The 26,511-nt window shown below is 38.2% G+C and overlaps 1 protein-coding gene across 7 annotated transcripts in view; it reads right to left on the bottom strand.

Moving 5' to 3' along the window:
• The window catches only part of LOC129811250 (attractin-like), a 242,380-nt gene that overhangs the window by 69,481 nt on the left and 146,388 nt on the right, over nucleotides 1-26,511 (bottom strand). For all 7 annotated transcript variants that reach the window (XM_055862407.1, XM_055862410.1, XM_055862406.1 and 4 more), the window contains exon 21: nucleotides 7,267-7,319. In XM_055862407.1, the coding sequence (XP_055718382.1) occupies nucleotides 7,267-7,319 (53 nt within the window). The remainder of the gene's footprint in view (nucleotides 1-7,266; nucleotides 7,320-26,511) is intronic.

Here is a 26,511-nt window from a genome sequence, read left to right on the forward strand (position 1 = left end):
AGAGATAAACACAGCTACATGTTTGAGATAAACACAGCTACATGTTAGAGATAAACACAGCTACATGTTAGAGATAAACACAGCTACGTGTTAGAGATAAACACAGCTACGTGTTAGAGATAAACACAGCTACGTGTTAGAGATAAACACAGCTACATGTTAGAGATAAACACAGCTACATGTTAGAGATAAACACAGCTACATGTTAGAACAGAAACACAGCTACATGTTAGAGATAAACACAGCTACATGTTAGAACAGAAACACAGCTACATGTTAGAGATAAACACAGCTACATGTTAGAGATAAACACAGCTACATGTTAGAGATAAACACAGCTACATGTTAGAGATAAACACAGCTACATGTTAGAGATAAACACAGCTACATGTTAGAACATAAACACAGCTACATGTTAGAGATAAACACAGCTACATGTTAGAGATAAACACAGCTACATGTTAGAGATAAACACAGCTACATGTTAGAACAGAAACACAGCTACATGTTAGAGATAAACACAGCTACATGTTAGAGATAAACACAGCTACATGTTAGAGATAAACACAGCTACATGTTAGAGATAAACACAGCTACATGTTAGAGATAAACACAGCTACATGTTAGAGATAAACACAGCTACATGTTAGAGATAAACACAGCTACATGTTAGAGATAAACACAGCTACATGTTAGAGATAAACACAGCTACATGTTAGAACAGAAACACAGCTACATGTTAGAGATAAACACAGCTACATGTTAGAACAGAAACACAGCTACATGTTAGAGATAAACACAGCTACATGTTAGAGATAAACACAGCTACATGTTAGAGATAAACACAGCTACATGTTAGAGATAAACACAGCTACATGTTAGAGATAAACACAGCTACATGTTAGAGATAAACACAGCTACATGTTAGAGATAAACACAGCTACATGTTAGAGATAAACACAGCTACATGTTAGAGATAAACACAGCTACATGTTAGAGATAAACACAGCTACATGTTAGAGATAAACACAGCTACATGTTAGAGATAAACACAGCTACATGTTAGAACAGAAACACAGCTACATGTTAGAGATAAACACAGCTACATGTTAGAGATAAACACAGCTACATGTTAGAGATAAACACAGCTACATGTTAGAGATAAACACAGCTACATGTTAGAGATAAACACAGCTACATGTTAGAGATAAACACAGCTACATGTTAGAGATAAACACAGCTACATGTTAGAGATAAACACAGCTACATGTTAGAACAGAAACACAGCTACATGTTAGAGATAAACACAGCTACATGTTAGAGATAAACACAGCTACATGTTAGAGATAAACACAGCTACATGTTAGAGATAAACACAGCTACATGTTGGAGATAAACACAGCTACATGTTAGAACAGAAACACAGCTACATGTTAGAGATAAACACAGCTACATGTTAGAGATAAACACAGCTACATGTTAGAGATAAACACAGCTACATGTTAGAACAGAAACACAGCTACATGTTAGAACAGAAACACAGCTACATGTTATTGATAAACACATCCACATGTTAGAGATAAACACAGCTACATGTTAGAGATAAACACAGCTACATGTTAGAGATAAACACAGCTACATGTTAGAGATAAACACAGCTACATGTTAGAGATAAACACAGCTACATGTTAGAGATAAACACAGCTACATGTTAGAGATAAACATAGCTACATGTTAGAGATAAACACAGCTACATGTTAGAGATAAACACAGCTACATGTTAGAGATAAACACAGCTACATGTTAGAGATAAACACAGCTACATGTTAGAGATAAACACAGCTACATGTTAGAGACAAACACAGCTACATGTTTGAGATAAACACAGCTACATGTTAGAGATAAACACATCTACATGTTAGAGATAAACACAGCTACATGTTAGAGATAAACACAGCTACATGTTAGAGATAAACACAGCTACATGTTAGAACAGAAACACAGCTACATGTTATTGATAAACACATCCACATGTTAGAGATAAACACAGCTACATGTTAGAGATAAACACAGCTACATGTTAGAGATAAACACAGCTACATGTTAGAGATAAACACAGCTACGTGTTAGAGATAAACACAGCTACGTGTTAGAGATAAACACAGCTACGTGTTAGAGATAAACACAGCTACGTGTTAGAGATAAACACAGCTACGTGTTAGAGATAAACACAGCTACGTGTTGGAGATAAACACAGCTACGTGTTAGAGATAAACACAGCTACGTGTTAGAGATAAACACAGCTACGTGTTAGAGATAAACACAGCTACGTGTTAGAGATAAACACAGCTACGTGTTAGAGATAAACACAGCTACGTGTTAGAGATAAACACAGCTACGTGTTAGAGATAAACACAGCCTCATGTTAGAGATAAACACAGCTACATGTTAGAGATAAACACAGCTACATGTTAGAGATAAACACAGCTACATGTTAGAGATAAACACAGCTACATGTTAGAGATAAACACAGCTACATGTTAGAGATAAACACAGCTACATGTTAGAACAGAAACACAGCTACATGTTAGAACAGAAACACAGCTACATGTTAGAGATAAACACAGCTACATGTTAGAGATAAACACAGCTACATGTTAGAGATAAACACAGCTACATGTTAGAGATAAACACAGCTACATGTTAGAGTTAAACACAGCTACATGTTAGAGATAAACACAGCTACATGTTAGAGATAAACACAGCTACGTGTTAGAGATAAACACAGCTACGTGTTAGAGATAAACACAGCTACGTGTTAGAGATAAACACAGCTACGTGTTAGAGATAAACACAGCTACATGTTAGAGATAAACACAGCTACATGTTAGAGATAAACACAGCTACATGTTAGAACAGAAACACAGCTACATGTTAGAACAGAAACACAGCTACATGTTAGAGATAAACACAGCTACATGTTAGAGATAAACACAGCTACATGTTAGAGATAAACACAGCTACATGTTAGAGATAAACACAGCTACATGTTAGAGATAAACACAGCTACATGTTAGAACAGAAACACAGCTACATGTTAGAACAGAAACACAGCTACATGTTAGAGATAAACACAGCTACATGTTAGAACATAAACACAGCTACATGTTAGAACAGAAACACAGCTACATGTTAGAGATAAACACAGCTACATGTTAGAGATAAACACAGCTACATGTTAGAGATAAACACAGCTACATGTTAGAGATAAACACAGCTACATGTTAGAGATAAACACAGCTACATGTTAGAGATAAACACAGCTACATGTTAGAGATAAACACAGCTACATGTTAGAGATAAACACAGCTACATGTTAGAGATAAACACAGCTACATGTTAGAACAGAAACACAGCTACATGTTAGAGATAAACACAGCTACATGTTAGAACAGAAACACAGCTACATGTTAGAGATAAACACAGCTACATGTTAGAGATAAACACAGCTACATGTTAGAGATAAACACAGCTACATGTTAGAGATAAACACAGCTACATGTTAGAGATAAACACAGCTACATGTTAGAGATAAACACAGCTACATGTTAGAGATAAACACAGCTACATGTTAGAGATAAACACAGCTACATGTTAGAGATAAACACAGCTACATGTTAGAGATAAACACAGCTACATGTTAGAGATAAACACAGCTACATGTTAGAGATAAACACAGCTACATGTTAGAACAGAAACACAGCTACATGTTAGAGATAAACACAGCTACATGTTAGAGATAAACACAGCTACATGTTAGAGATAAACACAGCTACATGTTAGAGATAAACACAGCTACATGTTAGAGATAAACACAGCTACATGTTAGAGATAAACACAGCTACATGTTAGAGATAAACACAGCTACATGTTAGAGATAAACACAGCTACATGTTAGAGATAAACACAGCTACATGTTAGAGATAAACACAGCTACATGTTAGAGATAAACACAGCTACATGTTAGAGATAAACACAGCTACATGTTAGAGATAAACACAGCTACATGTTTGAGATAAACACAGCTACATGTTTGAGATAAACACAGCTACATGTTAGAGATAAACACAGCTACGTGTTAGAGATAAACACAGCTACGTGTTAGAGATAAACACAGCTACGTGTTAGAGATAAACACAGCTACGTGTTAGAGATAAACACAGCTACATGTTAGAGATAAACACAGCTACATGTTAGAGATAAACACAGCTACATGTTAGAACAGAAACACAGCTACATGTTAGAGATAAACACAGCTACATGTTAGAACAGAAACACAGCTACATGTTAGAGATAAACACAGCTACATGTTAGAGATAAACACAGCTACATGTTAGAGATAAACACAGCTACATGTTAGAGATAAACACAGCTACATGTTAGAGATAAACACAGCTACATGTTAGAACAGAAACACAGCTACATGTTAGAGATAAACACAGCTACGTGTTAGAGATAAACACAGCTACGTGTTAGAGATAAACACAGCTACGTGTTAGAGATAAACACAGCTACGTGTTAGAGATAAACACAGCTACATGTTAGAGATAAACACAGCTACATGTTAGAGATAAACACAGCTACATGTTAGAACAGAAACACAGCTACATGTTAGAGATAAACACAGCTACATGTTAGAACAGAAACACAGCTACATGTTAGAGATAAACACAGCTACATGTTAGAGATAAACACAGCTACATGTTAGAGATAAACACAGCTACATGTTAGAGATAAACACAGCTACATGTTAGAGATAAACACAGCTACATGTTAGAACAGAAACACAGCTACATGTTAGAGATAAACACAGCTACATGTTAGAGATAAACACAGCTACATGTTAGAGATAAACACAGCTACATGTTAGAACAGAAACACAGCTACATGTTAGAGATAAACACAGCTACATGTTAGAGATAAACACAGCTACATGTTAGAGATAAACACAGCTACATGTTAGAGATAAACACAGCTACATGTTAGAGATAAACACAGCTACATGTTAGAGATAAACACAGCTACATGTTAGAGATAAACACAGCTACATGTTAGAGATAAACACAGCTACATGTTAGAGATAAACACAGCTACATGTTAGAACAGAAACACAGCTACATGTTAGAGATAAACACAGCTACATGTTAGAACAGAAACACAGCTACATGTTAGAGATAAACACAGCTACATGTTAGAGATAAACACAGCTACATGTTAGAGATAAACACAGCTACATGTTAGAGATAAACACAGCTACATGTTAGAGATAAACACAGCTACATGTTAGAGATAAACACAGCTACATGTTAGAGATAAACACAGCTACATGTTAGAGATAAACACAGCTACATGTTAGAGATAAACACAGCTACATGTTAGAGATAAACACAGCTACATGTTAGAGATAAACACAGCTACATGTTAGAGATAAACACAGCTACATGTTAGAGATAAACACAGCTACATGTTAGAACAGAAACACAGCTACATGTTAGAGATAAACACAGCTACATGTTAGAGATAAACACAGCTACATGTTAGAGATAAACACAGCTACATGTTAGAGATAAACACAGCTACATGTTAGAGATAAACACAGCTACATGTTAGAGATAAACACAGCTACATGTTAGAGATAAACACAGCTACATGTTAGAGATAAACACAGCTACATGTTAGAGATAAACACAGCTACATGTTAGAGATAAACACAGCTACATGTTAGAGATAAACACAGCTACATGTTAGAACAGAAACACAGCTACATGTTAGAGATAAACACAGCTACATGTTTGAGATAAACACAGCTACATGTTAGAGATAAACACAGCTACATGTTAGAGATAAACACAGCTACATGTTAGAGATAAACACAGCTACATGTTAGAGATAAACACAGCTACATGTTAGAGATAAACACAGCTACATGTTAGAGATACACAGCTACATGTTAGAGATAAACACAGCTACATGTTAGAGATAAACACAGCTACATGTTAGAGATAAACACAGCTACATGTTAGAGATAAACACAGCTACATGTTAGAACAGAAACACAGCTACATGTTAGAGATAAACACAGCTACATGTTAGAGATAAACACAGCTACATGTTAGAGATAAACACAGCTACATGTTAGAACAGAAACACAGCTACATGTTAGAGATAAACACAGCTACATGTTAGAACAGAAACACAGCTACATGTTAGAGATAAACACAGCTACATGTTTGATGTTTTACTCTGAAGGACTCGGCGCGATGTTCTACTCTGAAGGACTCGGCGCGATGTTCTACTCTGAAGGACTCAGCCTCAGCGTGATGTTCTACTCTGAAGGACTCAGCCTCAGCGTGATGTTCTACTCTGAAGGACTCAGCCTCAGCGTGATGTTCTACTCTGAAGGCCTCAGCGTGATGTTCTACTCTGAAGGCCTCAGCGCGATGTTCTACTCTGAAGGCCTCAGCGCGATGTTCTACTCTGAAGGTCTCAGCGCGATGTTCTACTCTGAAGGACTCAGCGCGATGTTCTACTCTGAAGGACTCAGCGCGATGTTCTACTCTGAAGGACTCAGCGTGATGTTCTACTCTGAAGGTCTCAGCGTGATGTTCTACTCTGAAGGACTCAGCGTGATGTTCTACTCTGAAGGTCTCAGCGCGATGTTCTACTCTGAAGGTCTCAGCGTGATGTTCTACTCTGAAGGTCTCAGCGTGATGTTCTACTCTGAAGGTCTCAGCGTGATGTTCTACTCTGAAGGACTCAGCGTGATGTTCTACTCTGAAGGTCTCAGCGCGATGTTCTACTCTGAAGGTCTCAGCGTGATGTTCTACTCTGAAGGTCTCAGCGTGATGTTCTACTCTGAAGGTCTCAGCGTGATGTTCTACTCTGAAGGACTCAGCGTGATGTTCTACTCTGAAGGTCTCAGCGCGATGTTCTACTCTGAAGGTCTCAGCGTGATGTTCTACTCTGAAGGTCTCAGCGTGATGTTCTACTCTGAAGGTCTCAGCGTGATGTTCTACTCTGAAGGTCTCAGCGTGATGTTCTACTCTGAAGGACTCAGCGCGATGTTCTACTCTGAAGGACTCAGCGTGATGTTCTACTCTGAAGGCCTCAGCGTGATGTTCTACTCTGAAGGTCTCGGCGTGATGTTCTACTCTGAAGGTCTCAGCGTGATGTTCTACTCTGAAGGTAGACTAGAGTTCCACTTACAGTAACACGTTCCTTTCAGAGGGTTTCCTTGGTAACGGTTCTCCACTTCGCACCTGAGGGAAAGAGGAAAGGGAATAAAAGAGGAGAGGGATTTGAATGTTGAAACAACAACGTGAAGGGTAAATCGATAACTTAAATGAATCCTTCTGTGACTTAACTATGAAACCATGCAGTCGATGACTACACAGCGGAGTAGGAACACAATGACAGAAAAGAGTGAGAGAGAAATAAAAAGAAAGACAGAATGAGAAGAATAAGTAGGACGGTGTGTACTGAGTCAGTCACGCAGGTGATAGTGGTCTGAACTGTACTGAGTTAGTTAGTTATACAGGTGATAGTGGTCTGAACTGTACTGAGTTAGTTAGTTATACAGGTGATAGAGGTCTGAACTGTACTGAGTTAGTTAGTTATACAGGTGATAGTGGTCTGAACTGTACTGAGTTAGTTAGTTATACAGGTGATAGTGGTCTGAACTGTACTGAGTTAGTTAGTTATACAGGTGATAGTGGTCTGAACTGTACTGAGTTAGTTAGTTATACAGGTGATAGTGGTCTGAACTGTACTGAGTTAGTTAGTTATACAGGTGATAGTGGTCTGAACTGTACTGAGTTAGTTAGTTATACAGGTGATAGTGGTCTGAACTGTACTGAGTTAGTTAGTTATACAGGTGATAGTGGTCTGAACTGTACTGAGTTAGTTAGTTATACAGGTGATAGTGGTCTGAACTGTACTGAGTTAGTTAGGTATACAGGTGATAGTGGTCTGAACTGTACTGAGTTAGTTAGTTATACAGGTGATAGTGGTCTGAACTGTACTGAGTTAGTTATACAGGTGATAGTGTTCTGAACTGTACTGAGTTAGTTATACAGGTGATAGTGGTCTGAACTGTACTGAGTTAGTTATACAGGTGATAGTGGTCTGAACTGTACTGAGTTAGTTAGTTATACAGGTGATAGTGGTCTGAACTGTACTGAGTTAGTTAGTTATACAGGTGATAGTGGTCTGAACTGTACTGAGTTAGTTAGTTATACAGGTGATAGTGGTCTGAACTGTACTGAGTTAGTTAGTTATACAGGTGATAGTGGTCTGAACTGTACTGAGTTAGTTATACAGGTGATAGTGGTCTGAACTGTACTGAGTTAGTTAGTTATACAGGTGATAGTGGTCTGAACTGTACTGAGTTAGTTAGTTATACAGGTGATAGTGGTCTGAACTGTACTGAGTTAGTTAGTTATACAGGTGATAGTGCTCTGAACTGTACTGAGTTAGTTAGTTATACAGGTGATAGTGGTCTGAACTGTACTGAGTTAGTTATACAGGTGATAGTGGTCTGAACTGTACTGAGTTAGTTAGTTATACAGGTGATAGTGGTATGAACTGTACTGAGTTAGTTATACAGGTGATAGTGGTCTGAACTGTACTGAGTTAGTTAGGTATACAGGTGATAGTGGTCTGAACTGTACTGAGTTAGTTATACAGGTGATAGTGGTCTGAACTGTACTGAGTTAGTTATACAGGTGATAGTGGTCTGAACTGTACTGAGTTAGTTAGTTATACAGGTGATAGTGGTCTGAACTGTACTGAGTTAGTTAGTTATACAGGTGATAGTGGTCTGAACTGTACTGAGTTAGTTAGTTATACAGGTGATAGTGGTCTGAACTGTACTGAGTTAGTTAGTTATACAGGTGATAGTGGTCTGAACTGTACTGAATTAGTTATACAGGTGATAGTGGTCTGAACTGTACTGAGTTAGTTAGTTATACAGGTGATAGTGGTCTGAACTGTACTGAGTTAGTTAGTTATACAGGTGATAGTGGTCTGAACTGTACTGAGTCAGTCACGCAGGTGATAGTGGTCTGAACTGTACTGAGTTAGTTAGTTATACAGGTGATAGTGGTCTGAACTGTACTGAGTTAGTTAGTTATACAGGTGATAGTGGTCTGAACTGTACTGAGTTAGTTAGGTATACAGGTGATAGTGGTCTGAACTGTACTGAGTTAGTTAGTTATACAGGTGATAGTGGTCTGAACTGTACTGAGTTAGTTATACAGGTGATAGTGTTCTGAACTGTACTGAGTTAGTTAGTTATACAGGTGATAGTGGTCTGAACTGTACTGAGTTAGTTAGTTATACAGGTGATAGTGGTCTGAACTGTACTGAGTCAGTCACGCAGGTGATAGTGGTCTGAACTGTACTGAGTTAGTTAGTTATACAGGTGATAGTGGTCTGAACTGTACTGAGTTAGTTAGTTATACAGGTGATAGTGGTCTGAACTGTACTGAGTTAGTTATACAGGTGATAGTGGTCTGAACTGTACTGAGTTAGTTAGTTATACAGGTGATAGTGGTCTGAACTGTACTGAGTTAGTTAGTTATACAGGTGATAGTGGTCTGAACTGTACTGAGTTAGTTATACAGGTGATAGTGGTCTGAACTGTACTGAGTTAGTTAGTTATACAGGTGATAGTGGTCTGAACTGTACTGAGTTAGTTAGTTATACAGGTGATAGTGGTCTGAACTGTACTGAGTTAGTTAGTTATACAGGTGATAGTGGGTTGAACTGTACTGAGTTAGTTATACAGGTGATAGTGGTCTGAACTGTACTGAGTTAGTTATACAGGTGATAGTGGTCTGAACTGTACTGAGTTAGTTAGTTATACAGGTGATAGTGGTCTGAACTGTACTGAGTTAGTTAGTTATACAGGTGATAGTGGTCTGAACTGTACTGAGTTAGTTAGTTATACAGGTGATAGTGGTCTGAACTGTACTGAGTTAGTTATACAGGTGATAGTGGTCTGAACTGTACTGAGTTAGTTAGTTATACAGGTGATAGTGGTCTGAACTGTACTGAGTTAGTTATACAGGTGATAGTGGTCTGAACTGTACTGAGTTAGTTAGTTATACAGGTGATAGTGGTCTGAACTGTACTGAGTTAGTTAGTTATACAGGTGATAGTGGTCTGAACTGTACTGAGTTAGTTATACAGGTGATAGTGGTCTGAACTGTACTGAGTTAGTTATACAGGTGATAGTGGTCTGAACTGTACTGAGTTAGTTAGTTATACAGGTGATAGTGGTCTGAACTGTACTGAGTTAGTTAGTTATACAGGTGATAGTGGTCTGAACTGTACTGAGTTAGTTAGTTATACAGGTGATAGTGGTCTGAACTGTACTGAGTTAGTTAGTTATACAGGTGATAGTGGTCTGAACTGTACTGAGTTAGTTAGTTATACAGGTGATAGTGGTCTGAACTGTACTGAGTTAGTTATACAGGTGATAGTGGTCTGAACTGTACTGAGTTAGTTATACAGGTGATAGTGGTCTGAACTGTACTGAGTTAGTTAGTTATACAGGTGATAGTGGTCTGAACTGTACTGAGTTAGTTAGTTATACAGGTGATAGTGGTCTGAACTGTACTGAGTTAGTTAGTTATACAGGTGATAGTGGTCTGAACTGTACTGAGTTAGTTAGTTATACAGGTGATAGTGGTCTGAACTGTACTGAGTTAGTTAGTTATACAGGTGATAGTGGTCTGAACTGTACTGAGTTAGTTAGTTATACAGGTGATAGTGGTCTGAACTGTACTGAGTTAGTTAGTTATACAGGTGATAGTGGTCTGAACTGTACTGAGTTAGTTAGTTATACAGGTGATAGTGGTCTGAACTGTACTGAGTTAGTTATACAGGTGATAGTGCTCTGAACTGTACTGAGTTAGTTAGTTATACAGGTGATAGTGGTCTGAACTGTACTGAGTTAGTTAGTTATACAGGTGATAGTGGTCTGAACTGTACTGAGTCAGTCACGCAGGTGATAGTGGTCTGAACTGTACTGAGTTAGTTAGTTATACAGGTGATAGTGGTCTGAACTGTACTGAGTTAGTTAGTTATACAGGTGATAGTGGTCTGAACTGTACTGAGTTAGTTAGTTATACAGGTGATAGTGGTCTGAACTGTACTGAGTTAGTTAGTTATACAGGTGATAGTGCTCTGAACTGTACTGAGTTAGTTAGTTATACAGGTGATAGTGGTCTGAACTGTACTGAGTTAGTTAGTTATACAGGTGATAGAGGTCTGAACTGTACTGAGTTAGTTAGTTATACAGGTGATAGTGGTCTGAACTGTACTGAGTTAGTTAGTTATACAGGTGATAGTGGTCTGAACTGTACTGAGTTAGTTAGTTATACAGGTGATAGTGGTCTGAACTGTACTGAGTTAGTTAGTTATACAGGTGATAGTGGTCTGAACTGTACTGAGTTAGTTATACAGGTGATAGTGGTCTGAACTGTACTGAGTTAGTTAGTTATACAGGTGATAGTGGTCTGAACTGTACTGAGTTAGTTAGTTATACAGGTGATAGTGGTCTGAACTGTACTGAGTTAGTTATACAGGTGATAGTGGTCTGAACTGTACTGAGTTAGTTAGTTATACAGGTGATAGTGGTCTGAACTGTACTGAGTTAGTTAGTTATACAGGTGATAGTGGTCTGAACTGTACTGAGTTAGTTAGTTATACAGGTGATAGTGGTCTAAACTGTACTGAGTTAGTTAGTTATACAGGTGATAGTGGTCTGAACTGTACCGAGTTAGTTAGTTATACAGGTGATAGTGGTCTGAACTGTACTGAGTTAGTTAGTTATACAGGTGATAGTGGTCTGAACTGTACTGAGTTAGTTAGTTATACAGGTGATAGTGGTCTGAACTGTACCGAGTTAGTTAGTTATACAGGTGATAGTGGTCTGAACTGTACTGAGTTAGTTAGTTATACAGGTGATAGTGGTCTGAACTGTACTGAGTTAGTTATACAGGTGATAGTGGTCTGAACTGTACTGAGTTAGTTAGTTATACAGGTGATAGTGGTCTGAACTGTACTGAGTTAGTTAGTTATACAGGTGATAGTGGTCTGAACTGTACTGAGTTAGTTAGTTATACAGGTGATAGTGGTCTGAACTGTACTGAGTTAGTTAGTTATACAGGTGATAGTGGTCTGAACTGTACTGAGTTAGTTATACAGGTGATAGTGGTCTGAACTGTACTGAGTTAATTAGTTATACAGGTGATAGTGGTCTGAACTGTACTGAGTTAGTTAGTTATACAGGTGATAGTGGTCTGAACTGTACTGAGTTAGTTAGTTATACAGGTGATAGTGCTCTGAACTGTACTGAGTTAGTTAGTTATACAGGTGATAGTGCTCTGAACTGTACTGAGTTAGTTAGTTATACAGGTGATAGTGGTCTGAACTGTACTGAGTTAGTTAGTTATACAGGTGATAGTGGTCTGAACTGTACTGAGTTAGTTAGTTATACAGGTGATAGTGGTCTGAACTGTACTGAGTTAGTTATACAGGTGATAGTGCTCTGAACTGTACTGAGTTAGTTAGTTATACAGGTGATAGTGGTCTGAACTGTACTGAGTTAGTTAGTTATACAGGTGATAGTGGTCTGAACTGTACTGAGTTAGTTAGTTATACAGGTGATAGAGGTCTGAACTGTACTGAGTTAGTTAGTTATACAGGTGATAGTGGTCTGAACTGTACTGAGTTAGTTAGTTATACAGGTGATAGTGGTCTGAACTGTACTGAGTTAGTTAGTTATACAGGTGATAGTGGTCTGAACTGTACTGAGTTAGTTAGTTATACAGGTGATAGTGGTCTGAACTGTACTGAGTCAGTCACGCAGGTGATAGTGGTCTGAACTGTACTGAGTTAGTTAGTTATACAGGTGATAGTGGTCTGAACTGTACTGAGTTAGTTATACAGGTGATAGTGGTCTGAACTGTACTGAGTTAGTTATACAGGTGATAGTGGTCTGAACTGTACTGAGTTAGTTAGTTATACAGGTGATAGTGGTCTGAACTGTACTGAGTTAGTTAGTTATACAGGTGATAGTGGTCTGAACTGTACTGAGTTAGTTAGTTATACAGGTGATAGTGGTCTGAACTGTACTGAGTTAGTTAGTTATACAGGTGATAGTGGTCTGAACTGTACTGAGTTAGTTAGTTATACAGGTGATAGTGGTCTGAACTGTACTGAGTTAGTTAGTTATACAGGTGATAGTGCTCTGAACTGTACTGAGTTAGTTATACAGGTGATAGTGCTCTGAACTGTACTGAGTTAGTTAGTTATACAGGTGATAGTGGTCTGAACTGTACTGAGTTAGTTAGTTATACAGGTGATAGTGGTCTGAACTGTACTGAGTTAGTTAGTTATACAGGTGATAGTGGTCTGAACTGTACTGAGTTAGTTAGTTATACAGGTGATAGAGGTCTGAACTGTACTGAGTTAGTTAGTTATACAGGTGATAGTGGTCTGAACTGTACTGAGTTAGTTAGTTATACAGGTGATAGTGGTCTGAACTGTACTGAGTTAGTTAGTTATACAGGTGATAGTGGTCTGAACTGTACTGAGTTAGTTAGTTATACAGGTGATAGTGGTCTGAACTGTACTGAGTTAGTTAGTTATACAGGTGATAGTGGTCTGAACTGTACTGAGTTAGTTAGTTATACAGGTGATAGTGGTCTGAACTGTACTGAGTTAGTTATACAGGTGATAGTGGTCTGAACTGTACTGAGTTAGTTAGTTATACAGGTGATAGTGGTCTGAACTGTACTGAGTTAGTTAGTTATACAGGTGATAGTGGTCTGAACTGTACTGAGTTAGTTAGTTATACAGGTGATAGTGGTCTGAACTGTACTGAGTTAGTTATACAGGTGATAGTGGTCTGAACTGTACTGAGTTAGTTAGTTATACAGGTGATAGTGATCTGAACTGTACTGAGTCAGTCATACAGGTGATAGTGGTCTGAACTGTACTGAGTTAGTTAGTTATACAGGTGATAGTGGTCTGAACTGTACTGAGTTAGTTAGTTATACAGGTGATAGAGGTCTGAACTGTACCGAGTTAGTTAGTTATACAGGTGATAGTGGTCTGAACTGTACTGAGTTAGTTATACAGGTGATAGTGGTCTGAACTGTACTGAGTTAGTTAGTTATACAGGTGATAGTGGTCTGAACTGTACTGAGTTAGTTAGTTATACAGGTGATAGTGGTATGAACTGTACTGAGTTAGTTATACAGGTGATAGTGGTCTGAACTGTACTGAGTTAGTTATACAGGTGATAGTGGTCTGAACTGTACTGAGTTAGTTAGTTATACAGGTGATAGTGGTCTGAACTGTACCGAGTTAGTTAGTTATACAGGTGAAAGTGGTCTGAACTGTACCGAGTTAGTTAGTTATACAGGTGATAGTGGTCTGAACTGTACTGAGTTAGTTATACAGGTGATAGTGGTCTGAACTGTACTGAGTTAGTTAGTTATACAGGTGATAGTGGTCTGAACTGTACTGAGTTAGTTAGTTATACAGGTGATAGTGGTCTGAACTGTACTGAGTTAGTTATACAGGTGATAGTGGTCTGAACTGTACTGAGTTAGTTAGTTATACAGGTGATAGTGGTCTGAACTGTACTGAGTTAGTTAGTTATACAGGTGATAGTGGTCTGAACTGTACTGAGTTAGTTAGTTATACAGGTGATAGTGGTCTGAACTGTACTGAGTTAGTTAGTTATACAGGTGATAGTGGTCTGAACTGTACTGAGTTAGTTAGTTATACAGGTGATAGTGGTCTGAACTGTACTGAGTTAGTTAGTTATACAGGTGATAGTGGTCTGAACTGTACTGAGTTAGTTAGTTATACAGGTGATAGTGGTCTGAACTGTACTGAGTTAGTTAGTTATACAGGTGATAGTGGTCTGAACTGTACTGAGTTAGTTAGTTATACAGGTGATAGTGGTCTGAACTGTACTGAGTTAGTTAGTTATACAGGTGATAGTGGTCTGAACTGTACTGAGTTAGTTAGTTATACAGGTGATAGTGGTCTGAACTGTACTGAATTAGTTATACAGGTGATAGTGGTCTGAACTGTACTGAGTTAGTTAGTTATACAGGTGATAGTGGTCTGAACTGTACTGAGTTAGTTAGTTATACAGGTGATAGTGGTCTGAACTGTACTGAGTTAGTTAGTTATACAGGTGATAGTGGTCTGAACTGTACTGAGTTAGTTAGTTATACAGGTGATAGTGGTCTGAACTGTACTGAGTTAGTTAGTTATACAGGTGATAGTGGTCTGAACTGTACTGAGTTAGTTAGTTATACAGGTGATAGTGGTCTGAACTGTACTGAGTTAGTTAGTTATACAGGTGATAGTGGTCTGAACTGTACTGAGTTAGTTATACAGGTGATAGTGGTCTGAACTGTACTGAGTTAGTTAGTTATACAGGTGATAGTGGTCTGAACTGTACTGAGTTAGTTAGTTATACAGGTGATAGTGGTCTGAACTGTACTGAGTTAGTTATACAGGTGATAGTGGTCTGAACTGTACTGAGTTAGTTAGTTATACAGGTGATAGTGGTCTGAACTGTACTGAGTTAGTTAGTTATACAGGTGATAGTGGTCTGAACTGTACTGAGTTAGTTAGTTATACAGGTGATAGTGGTCTGAACTGTACTGAGTTAGTTAGTTATACAGGTGATAGTGGTCTGAACTGTACTGAGTTAGTTAGTTATACAGGTGATAGTGCTCTGAACTGTACTGAGTTAGTTAGTTATACAGGTGATAGTGCTCTGAACTGTACTGAGTTAGTTAGTTATACAGGTGATAGTGGTCTGAACTGTACTGAGTTAGTTAGTTATACAGGTGATAGTGGTCTGAACTGTACTGAGTTAGTTAGTTATACAGGTGATAGTGGTCTGAACTGTACTGAGTTAGTTATACAGGTGATAGTGCTCTGAACTGTACTGAGTTAGTTAGTTATACAGGTGATAGTGGTCTGAACTGTACTGAGTTAGTTAGTTATACAGGTGATAGTGGTCTGAACTGTACTGAGTTAGTTAGTTATACAGGTGATAGAGGTCTGAACTGTACTGAGTTAGTTAGTTATACAGGTGATAGTGGTCTGAACTGTACTGAGTTAGTTAGTTATACAGGTGATAGTGGTCTGAACTGTACTGAGTTAGTTAGTTATACAGGTGATAGTGGTCTGAACTGTACTGAGTTAGTTATACAGGTGATAGTGGTCTGAACTGTACTGAGTTAGTTAGTTATACAGGTGATAGTGATCTGAACTGTACTGAGTCAGTCATACAGGTGATAGTGGTCTGAACTGTACTGAGTTAGTTAGTTATACAGGTGATAGTGGTCTGAACTGTACCGAGTTAGTTAGTTATACAGGTGATAGTGGTCTGAACTGTACCGAGTTAGTTAGTTATACAGGTGATAGTGGTCTGAACTGTACCGAGTTAGTTAGTTATACAGGTGATAGTGGTCTGAACTGTACCGAGTTAGTTAGTTATACAGGTGATAGTGGTCTGAACTGTACCGAGTTAGTTAGTTATACAGGTGATAGTGGTCTGAACTGTACTGAGTTAGTTATACAGGTGATAGTGGTCTGAACTGTACTGAGTTAGTTAGTTATACAGGTGATAGTGGTCTGAACTGTACTGAGTTAGTTATACAGGTGATAGTGGTCTGAACTGTACTGAGTTAGTTAGTTATACAGGTGATAGTGGTCTGAACTGTACTGAGTTAGTTAGTTATACAGGTGATAGTGGTCTGAACTGTACTGAGTTAGTTAGTTATACAGGTGATAGTGGTCTGAACTGTACTGAGTTAGTTAGTTATAGTGGTGATAGTGGTCTGAACTGTACTGAGTTAGTTATACAGGTGATAGTGGTCTGAACTGTACTGAGTTAGTTATACAGGTGATAGTGGTCTGAACTGTACTGAGTTAGTTAGTTATACAGGTGATAGTGGTCTGAACTGTACTGAGTTAGTTAGTTATACAGGTGATAGTGGTCTGAACTGTACTGAGTTAGTTAGTTATACAGGTGATAGTGGTCTGAACTGTACTGAGTTAGTTATACAGGTGATAGTGGTCTGAACTGTACTGAGTTAGTTATACAGGTGATAGTGGTCTGAACTGTACTGAGTTAGTTATACAGGTGATAGTGGTCTGAACTGTACTGAGTTAGTTATACAGGTGATAGTGGTCTGAACTGTACTGAGTTAGTTAGTTATACAGGTGATAGTGGTCTGAACTGTACTGAGTTAGTTATACAGGTGATAGTGGTCTGAACTGTACTGAGTTAGTTATACAGGTGATAGTGGTCTGAACTGTACTGAGTTAGTTAGTTATACAGGTGATAGTGGTCTGAACTGTACTGAGTTAGTTAGTTATACAGGTGATAGTGGTCTGAACTGTACTGAGTTAGTTATACAGGTGATAGTGGTCTGAACTGTACTGAGTTAGTTAGTTATACAGGTGATAGTGGTCTGAACTGTACTGAGTTAGTTAGTTATACAGGTGATAGTGGTCTGAACTGTACTGAGTTAGTTAGTTATACAGGTGATAGTGGTCTGAACTGTACTGAGTTAGTTAGTTATACAGGTGATAGTGGTCTGAACTGTACTGAGTTAGTTAGTTATACAGGTGATAGTGGTCTGAACTGTACTGAGTTAGTTAGTTATACAGGTGATAGTGGTCTGAACTGTACTGAGTTAGTTAGTTATACAGGTGATAGTGGTCTGAACTGTACTGAGTTAGTTAGTTATACAGGTGATAGTGGTCTGAACTGTACTGAATTAGTTAGTTATACAGGTGATAGTGGTCTGAACTGTACTGAGTTAGTTAGTTATACAGGTGATAGTGGTCTGAACTGTACTGAGTTAGTTAGTTATACAGGTGATAGTGGTCTGAACTGTACTGAGTTAGTTAGTTATACAGGTGATAGTGGTCTGAACTGTACTGAGTTAGTTAGTTATACAGGTGATAGTGGTCTGAACTGTACTGAGTTAGTTAGTTATACAGGTGATAGTGGTCTGAACTGTACTGAGTTAGTTAGTTATACAGGTGATAGTGGTCTGAACTGTACTGAGTTAGTTAGTTATACAGGTGATAGTGGTCTGAACTGTACTGAGTTAGTTAGTTATACAGGTGATAGTGGTCTGAACTGTACTGAGTTAGTTAGTTATACAGGTGATAGTGGTCTGAACTGTACTGAGTTAGTTAGTTATACAGGTGATAGTGGTCTGAACTGTACTGAGTTAGTTAGTTATACAGGTGATAGTGGTCTGAACTGTACTGAGTTAGTTAGTTATACAGGTGATAGTGGTCTGAACTGTACTGAGTTAGTTAGTTATACAGGTGATAGTGGTCTGAACTGTACTGAGTTAGTTATACAGGTGATAGTGGTCTGAACTGTACTGAGTTAGTTAGTTATACAGGTGATAGTGGTCTGAACTGTACTGAGTTAGTTATACAGGTGATAGTGGTCTGAACTGTACTGAGTTAGTTAGTTATACAGGTGATAGTGGTCTGAACTGTACTGAGTTAGTTAGTTATACAGGTGATAGTGGTCTGAACTGTACTGAGTTAGTTAGTTATACAGGTGATAGTGGTCTGAACTGTACTGAGTTAGTTAGTTATACAGGTGATAGTGGTCTGAACTGTACTGAGTTAGTTAGTTATACAGGTGATAGTGGTCTGAACTGTACTGAGTTAGTTAGTTATACAGGTGATAGTGGTCTGAACTGTACTGTTAGTTAGTTATACAGGTGATAGTGGTCTGAACTGTACTGAGTTAGTTATACAGGTGATAGTGGTCTGAACTGTACTGAGTTAGTTAGTTATACAGGTGATAGTGGTCTGAACTGTACTGAGTTAGTTAGTTATACAGGTGATAGTGGTCTGAACTGTACTGAGTTAGTTAGTTATACAGGTGATAGTGGTCTGAACTGTACTGAGTTAGTTAGTTATACAGGTGATAGTGGTCTGAACTGTACTGAGTTAGTTAGTTATACAGGTGATAGTGGTCTGAACTGTACTGAGTTAGTTAGTTATACAGGTGATAGTGGTCTGAACTGTACTGAGTTAGTTAGTTATACAGGTGATAGTGGTCTGAACTGTACTGAGTTAGTTAGTTATACAGGTGATAGTGGTCTGAACTGTACTGAGTTAGTTAGTTATACAGGTGATAGTGGTCTGAACTGTACTGAGTTAGTTAGTTATACAGGTGATAGTGGTCTGAACTGTACTGAGTTAGTTAGTTATACAGGTGATAGTGGTCTGAACTGTACTGAGTTAGTTAGTTATACAGGTGATAGTGGTCTGAACTGTACTGAGTTAGTTAGTTATACAGGTGATAGTGGTCTGAACTGTACTGAGTTAGTTAGTTATACAGGTGATAGTGGTCTGAACTGTACTGAGTTAGTTAGTTATACAGGTGATAGTGGTCTGAACTGTACTGAGTTAGTTAGTTATACAGGTGATAGTGGTCTGAACTGTACTGAGTTAGTTAGTTATACAGGTGATAGTGGTCTGAACTGTACTGAGTTAGTTAGTTATACAGGTGATAGTGGTCTGAACTGTACTGAGTTAGTTAGTTATACAGGTGATAGTGGTCTGAACTGTACTGAGTTAGTTAGTTATACAGGTGATAGTGGTCTGAACTGTACTGAGTTAGTTAGTTATACAGGTGATAGTGGTCTGAACTGTACTGAGTTAGTTAGTTATACAGGTGATAGTGGTCTGAACTGTACTGAGTTAGTTAGTTATACAGGTGATAGTGGTCTGAACTGTACTGAGTTAGTTAGTTATACAGGTGATAGTGGTCTGAACTGTACTGAGTTAGTTAGTTATACAGGTGATAGTGGTCTGAACTGTACTGAGTTAGTTAGTTATACAGGTGATAGTGGTCTGAACTGTACTGAGTTAGTTAGTTATACAGGTGATAGTGGTCTGAACTGTACTGAGTTAGTTAGTTATACAGGTGATAGTGGTCTGAACTGTACTGAGTTAGTTAGTTATACAGGTGATAGTGGTCTGAACTGTACTGAGTTAGTTAGTTATACAGGTGATAGTGGTCTGAACTGTACTGAGTTAGTTAGTTATACAGGTGATAGTGGTCTGAACTGTACTGAGTTAGTTAGTTATACAGGTGATAGTGGTCTGAACTGTACTGAGTTAGTTAGTTATACAGGTGATAGTGGTCTGAACTGTACTGAGTTAGTTAGTTATACAGGTGATAGTGGTCTGAACTGTACTGAGTTAGTTAGTTATACAGGTGATAGTGGTCTGAACTGTACTGAGTTAGTTAGTTATACAGGTGATAGTGGTCTGAACTGTACTGAGTTAGTTAGTTATACAGGTGATAGTGGTCTGAACTGTACTGAGTTAGTTAGTTATACAGGTGATAGTGGTCTGAACTGTACTGAGTTAGTTAGTTATACAGGTGATAGTGGTCTGAACTGTACTGAGTTAGTTAGTTATACAGGTGATAGTGGTCTGAACTGTACTGAGTTAGTTAGTTATACAGGTGATAGTGGTCTGAACTGTACTGAGTTAGTTAGTTATACAGGTGATAGTGGTCTGAACTGTACTGAGTTAGTTAGTTATACAGGTGATAGTGGTCTGAACTGTACTGAGTTAGTTAGTTATACAGGTGATAGTGGTCTGAACTGTACTGAGTTAGTTAGTTATACAGGTGATAGTGGTCTGAACTGTACTGAGTTAGTTAGTTATACAGGTGATAGTGGTCTGAACTGTACTGAGTTAGTTAGTTATACAGGTGATAGTGGTCTGAACTGTACTGAGTTAGTTAGTTATACAGGTGATAGTGGTCTGAACTGTACTGAGTTAGTTAGTTATACAGGTGATAGTGGTCTGAACTGTACTGAGTTAGTTAGTTATACAGGTGATAGTGGTCTGAACTGTACTGAGTTAGTTAGTTATACAGGTGATAGTGGTCTGAACTGTACTGAGTTAGTTAGTTATACAGGTGATAGTGGTCTGAACTGTACTGAGTTAGTTAGTTATACAGGTGATAGTGGTCTGAACTGTACTGAGTTAGTTAGTTATACAGGTGATAGTGGTCTGAACTGTACTGAGTTAGTTAGTTATACAGGTGATAGTGGTCTGAACTGTACTGAGTTAGTTAGTTATACAGGTGATAGTGGTCTGAACTGTACTGAGTTAGTTAGTTATACAGGTGATAGTGGTCTGAACTGTACTGAGTTAGTTAGTTATACAGGTGATAGTGGTCTGAACTGTACTGAGTTAGTTAGTTATACAGGTGATAGTGGTCTGAACTGTACTGAGTTAGTTAGTTATACAGGTGATAGTGGTCTGAACTGTACTGAGTTAGTTAGTTATACAGGTGATAGTGGTCTGAACTGTACTGAGTTAGTTAGTTATACAGGTGATAGTGGTCTGAACTGTACTGAGTTAGTTAGTTATACAGGTGATAGTGGTCTGAACTGTACTGAGTTAGTTAGTTATACAGGTGATAGTGGTCTGAACTGTACTGAGTTAGTTAGTTATACAGGTGATAGTGGTCTGAACTGTACTGAGTTAGTTAGTTATACAGGTGATAGTGGTCTGAACTGTACTGAGTTAGTTAGTTATACAGGTGATAGTGGTCTGAACTGTACTGAGTTAGTTAGTTATACAGGTGATAGTGGTCTGAACTGTACTGAGTTAGTTAGTTATACAGGTGATAGTGGTCTGAACTGTACTGAGTTAGTTAGTTATACAGGTGATAGTGGTCTGAACTGTACTGAGTTAGTTAGTTATACAGGTGATAGTGGTCTGAACTGTACTGAGTTAGTTAGTTATACAGGTGATAGTGGTCTGAACTGTACTGAGTTAGTTAGTTATACAGGTGATAGTGGTCTGAACTGTACTGAGTTAGTTAGTTATACAGGTGATAGTGGTCTGAACTGTACTGAGTTAGTTAGTTATACAGGTGATAGTGGTCTGAACTGTACTGAGTTAGTTAGTTATACAGGTGATAGTGGTCTGAACTGTACTGAGTTAGTTAGTTATACAGGTGATAGTGGTCTGAACTGTACTGAGTTAGTTAGTTATACAGGTGATAGTGGTCTGAACTGTACTGAGTTAGTTAGTTATACAGGTGATAGTGGTCTGAACTGTACTGAGTTAGTTAGTTATACAGGTGATAGTGGTCTGAACTGTACTGAGTTAGTTAGTTATACAGGTGATAGTGGTCTGAACTGTACTGAGTTAGTTAGTTATACAGGTGATAGTGGTCTGAACTGTACTGAGTTAGTTAGTTATACAGGTGATAGTGGTCTGAACTGTACTGAGTTAGTTAGTTATACAGGTGATAGTGGTCTGAACTGTACTGAGTTAGTTAGTTATACAGGTGATAGTGGTCTGAACTGTACTGAGTTAGTTAGTTATACAGGTGATAGTGGTCTGAACTGTACTGAGTTAGTTAGTTATACAGGTGATAGTGGTCTGAACTGTACTGAGTTAGTTAGTTATACAGGTGATAGTGGTCTGAACTGTACTGAGTTAGTTAGTTATACAGGTGATAGTGGTCTGAACTGTACTGAGTTAGTTAGTTATACAGGTGATAGTGGTCTGAACTGTACTGAGTTAGTTAGTTATACAGGTGATAGTGGTCTGAACTGTACTGAGTTAGTTAGTTATACAGGTGATAGTGGTCTGAACTGTACTGAGTTAGTTAGTTATACAGGTGATAGTGGTCTGAACTGTACTGAGTTAGTTAGTTATACAGGTGATAGTGGTCTGAACTGTACTGAGTTAGTTAGTTATACAGGTGATAGTGGTCTGAACTGTACTGAGTTAGTTAGTTATACAGGTGATAGTGGTCTGAACTGTACTGAGTTAGTTAGTTATACAGGTGATAGTGGTCTGAACTGTACTGAGTTAGTTAGTTATACAGGTGATAGTGGTCTGAACTGTACTGAGTTAGTTAGTTATACAGGTGATAGTGGTCTGAACTGTACTGAGTTAGTTAGTTATACAGGTGATAGTGGTCTGAACTGTACTGAGTTAGTTAGTTATACAGGTGATAGTGGTCTGAACTGTACTGAGTTAGTTAGTTATACAGGTGATAGTGGTCTGAACTGTACTGAGTTAGTTAGTTATACAGGTGATAGTGGTCTGAACTGTACTGAGTTAGTTAGTTATACAGGTGATAGTGGTCTGAACTGTACTGAGTTAGTTAGTTATACAGGTGATAGTGGTCTGAACTGTACTGAGTTAGTTAGTTATACAGGTGATAGTGGTCTGAACTGTACTGAGTTAGTTAGTTATACAGGTGATAGTGGTCTGAACTGTACTGAGTTAGTTAGTTATACAGGTGATAGTGGTCTGAACTGTACTGAGTTAGTTAGTTATACAGGTGATAGTGGTCTGAACTGTACTGAGTTAGTTAGTTATACAGGTGATAGTGGTCTGAACTGTACTGAGTTAGTTAGTTATACAGGTGATAGTGGTCTGAACTGTACTGAGTTAGTTAGTTATACAGGTGATAGTGGTCTGAACTGTACTGAGTTAGTTAGTTATACAGGTGATAGTGGTCTGAACTGTACTGAGTTAGTTAGTTATACAGGTGATAGTGGTCTGAACTGTACTGAGTTAGTTAGTTATACAGGTGATAGTGGTCTGAACTGTACTGAGTTAGTTAGTTATACAGGTGATAGTGGTCTGAACTGTACTGAGTTAGTTAGTTATACAGGTGATAGTGGTCTGAACTGTACTGAGTTAGTTAGTTATACAGGTGATAGTGGTCTGAACTGTACTGAGTTAGTTAGTTATACAGGTGATAGTGGTCTGAACTGTACTGAGTTAGTTAGTTATACAGGTGATAGTGGTCTGAACTGTACTGAGTTAGTTGTTATACAGGTGATAGTGGTCTGAACTGTACTGAGTTAGTTAGTTATACAGGTGATAGTGGTCTGAACTGTACTGAGTTAGTTAGTTATACAGGTGATAGTGGTCTGAACTGTACTGAGTTAGTTAGTTATACAGGTGATAGTGGTCTGAACTGTACTGAGTTAGTTAGTTATACAGGTGATAGTGGTCTGAACTGTACTGAGTTAGTTAGTTATACAGGTGATAGTGGTCTGAACTGTACTGAGTTAGTTAGTTATACAGGTGATAGTGGTCTGAACTGTACTGAGTTAGTTAGTTATACAGGTGATAGTGGTCTGAACTGTACTGAGTTAGTTAGTTATACAGGTGATAGTGGTCTGAACTGTACTGAGTTAGTTAGTTATACAGGTGATAGTGGTCTGAACTGTACTGAGTTAGTTAGTTATACAGGTGATAGTGGTCTGAACTGTACTGAGTTAGTTAGTTATACAGGTGATAGTGGTCTGAACTGTACTGAGTTAGTTAGTTATACAGGTGATAGTGGTCTGAACTGTACTGAGTTAGTTAGTTATACAGGTGATAGTGGTCTGAACTGTACTGAGTTAGTTAGTTATACAGGTGATAGTGGTCTGAACTGTACTGAGTTAGTTAGTTATACAGGTGATAGTGGTCTGAACTGTACTGAGTTAGTTAGTTATACAGGTGATAGTGGTCTGAACTGTACTGAGTTAGTTAGTTATACAGGTGATAGTGGTCTGAACTGTACTGAGTTAGTTAGTTATACAGGTGATAGTGGTCTGAACTGTACTGAGTTAGTTAGTTATACAGGTGATAGTGGTCTGAACTGTACTGAGTTAGTTAGTTATACAGGTGATAGTGGTCTGAACTGTACTGAGTTAGTTAGTTATACAGGTGATAGTGGTCTGAACTGTACTGAGTTAGTTAGTTATACAGGTGATAGTGGTCTGAACTGTACTGAGTTAGTTAGTTATACAGGTGATAGTGGTCTGAACTGTACTGAGTTAGTTAGTTATACAGGTGATAGTGGTCTGAACTGTACTGAGTTAGTTAGTTATACAGGTGATAGTGGTCTGAACTGTACTGAGTTAGTTAGTTATACAGGTGATAGTGGTCTGAACTGTACTGAGTTAGTTAGTTATACAGGTGATAGTGGTCTGAACTGTACTGAGTTAGTTAGTTATACAGGTGATAGTGGTCTGAACTGTACTGAGTTAGTTAGTTATACAGGTGATAGTGGTCTGAACTGTACTGAGTTAGTTAGTTATACAGGTGATAGTGGTCTGAACTGTACTGAGTTAGTTAGTTATACAGGTGATAGTGGTCTGAACTGTACTGAGTTAGTTAGTTATACAGGTGATAGTGGTCTGAACTGTACTGAGTTAGTTAGTTATACAGGTGATAGTGGTCTGAACTGTACTGAGTTAGTTAGTTATACAGGTGATAGTGGTCTGAACTGTACTGAGTTAGTTAGTTATACAGGTGATAGTGGTCTGAACTGTACTGAGTTAGTTAGTTATACAGGTGATAGTGGTCTGAACTGTACTGAGTTAGTTAGTTATACAGGTGATAGTGGTCTGAACTGTACTGAGTTAGTTAGTTATACAGGTGATAGTGGTCTGAACTGTACTGAGTTAGTTAGTTATACAGGTGATAGTGGTCTGAACTGTACTGAGTTAGTTAGTTATACAGGTGATAGTGGTCTGAACTGTACTGAGTTAGTTAGTTATACAGGTGATAGTGGTCTGAACTGTACTGAGTTAGTTAGTTATACAGGTGATAGTGGTCTGAACTGTACTGAGTTAGTTAGTTATACAGGTGATAGTGGTCTGAACTGTACTGAGTTAGTTAGTTATACAGGTGATAGTGGTCTGAACTGTACTGAGTTAGTTAGTTATACAGGTGATAGTGGTCTGAACTGTACTGAGTTAGTTAGTTATACAGGTGATAGTGGTCTGAACTGTACTGAGTTAGTTATACAGGTGATAGTGGTCTGAACTGTACTGAGTTAGTTAGTTATACAGGTGATAGTGGTCTGAACTGTACTGAGTTAGTTAGTTATACAGGTGATAGTGGTCTGAACTGTACTGAGTTAGTTAGTTATACAGGTGATAGTGGTCTGAACTGTACTGAGTTAGTTAGTTATACAGGTGATAGTGGTCTGAACTGTACTGATAGTTAGTTATACAGGTGATAGTGGTCTGAACTGTACTGAGTTAGTTAGTTATACAGGTGATAGTGGTCTGAACTGTACTGAGTTAGTTAGTTATACAGGTGATAGTGGTCTGAACTGTACTGAGTTAGTTAGTTATACAGGTGATAGTGGTCTGAACTGTACTGAGTTAGTTATACAGGTGATAGTGGTCTGAACTGTACTGAGTTAGTTAGTTATACAGGTGATAGTGGTCTGAACTGTACTGAGTTAGTTAGTTATACAGGTGATAGTGGTCTGAACTGTACTGAGTTAGTTAGTTATACAGGTGATAGTGGTCTGAACTGTACTGAGTTAGTTAGTTATACAGGTGATAGTGGTCTGAACTG

Source organism: Salvelinus fontinalis, chromosome 15 (genome assembly GCF_029448725.1).
Source record: "Salvelinus fontinalis isolate EN_2023a chromosome 15, ASM2944872v1, whole genome shotgun sequence".
Classification (NCBI taxonomy): Eukaryota; Metazoa; Chordata; class Actinopteri; order Salmoniformes; family Salmonidae; genus Salvelinus; species Salvelinus fontinalis.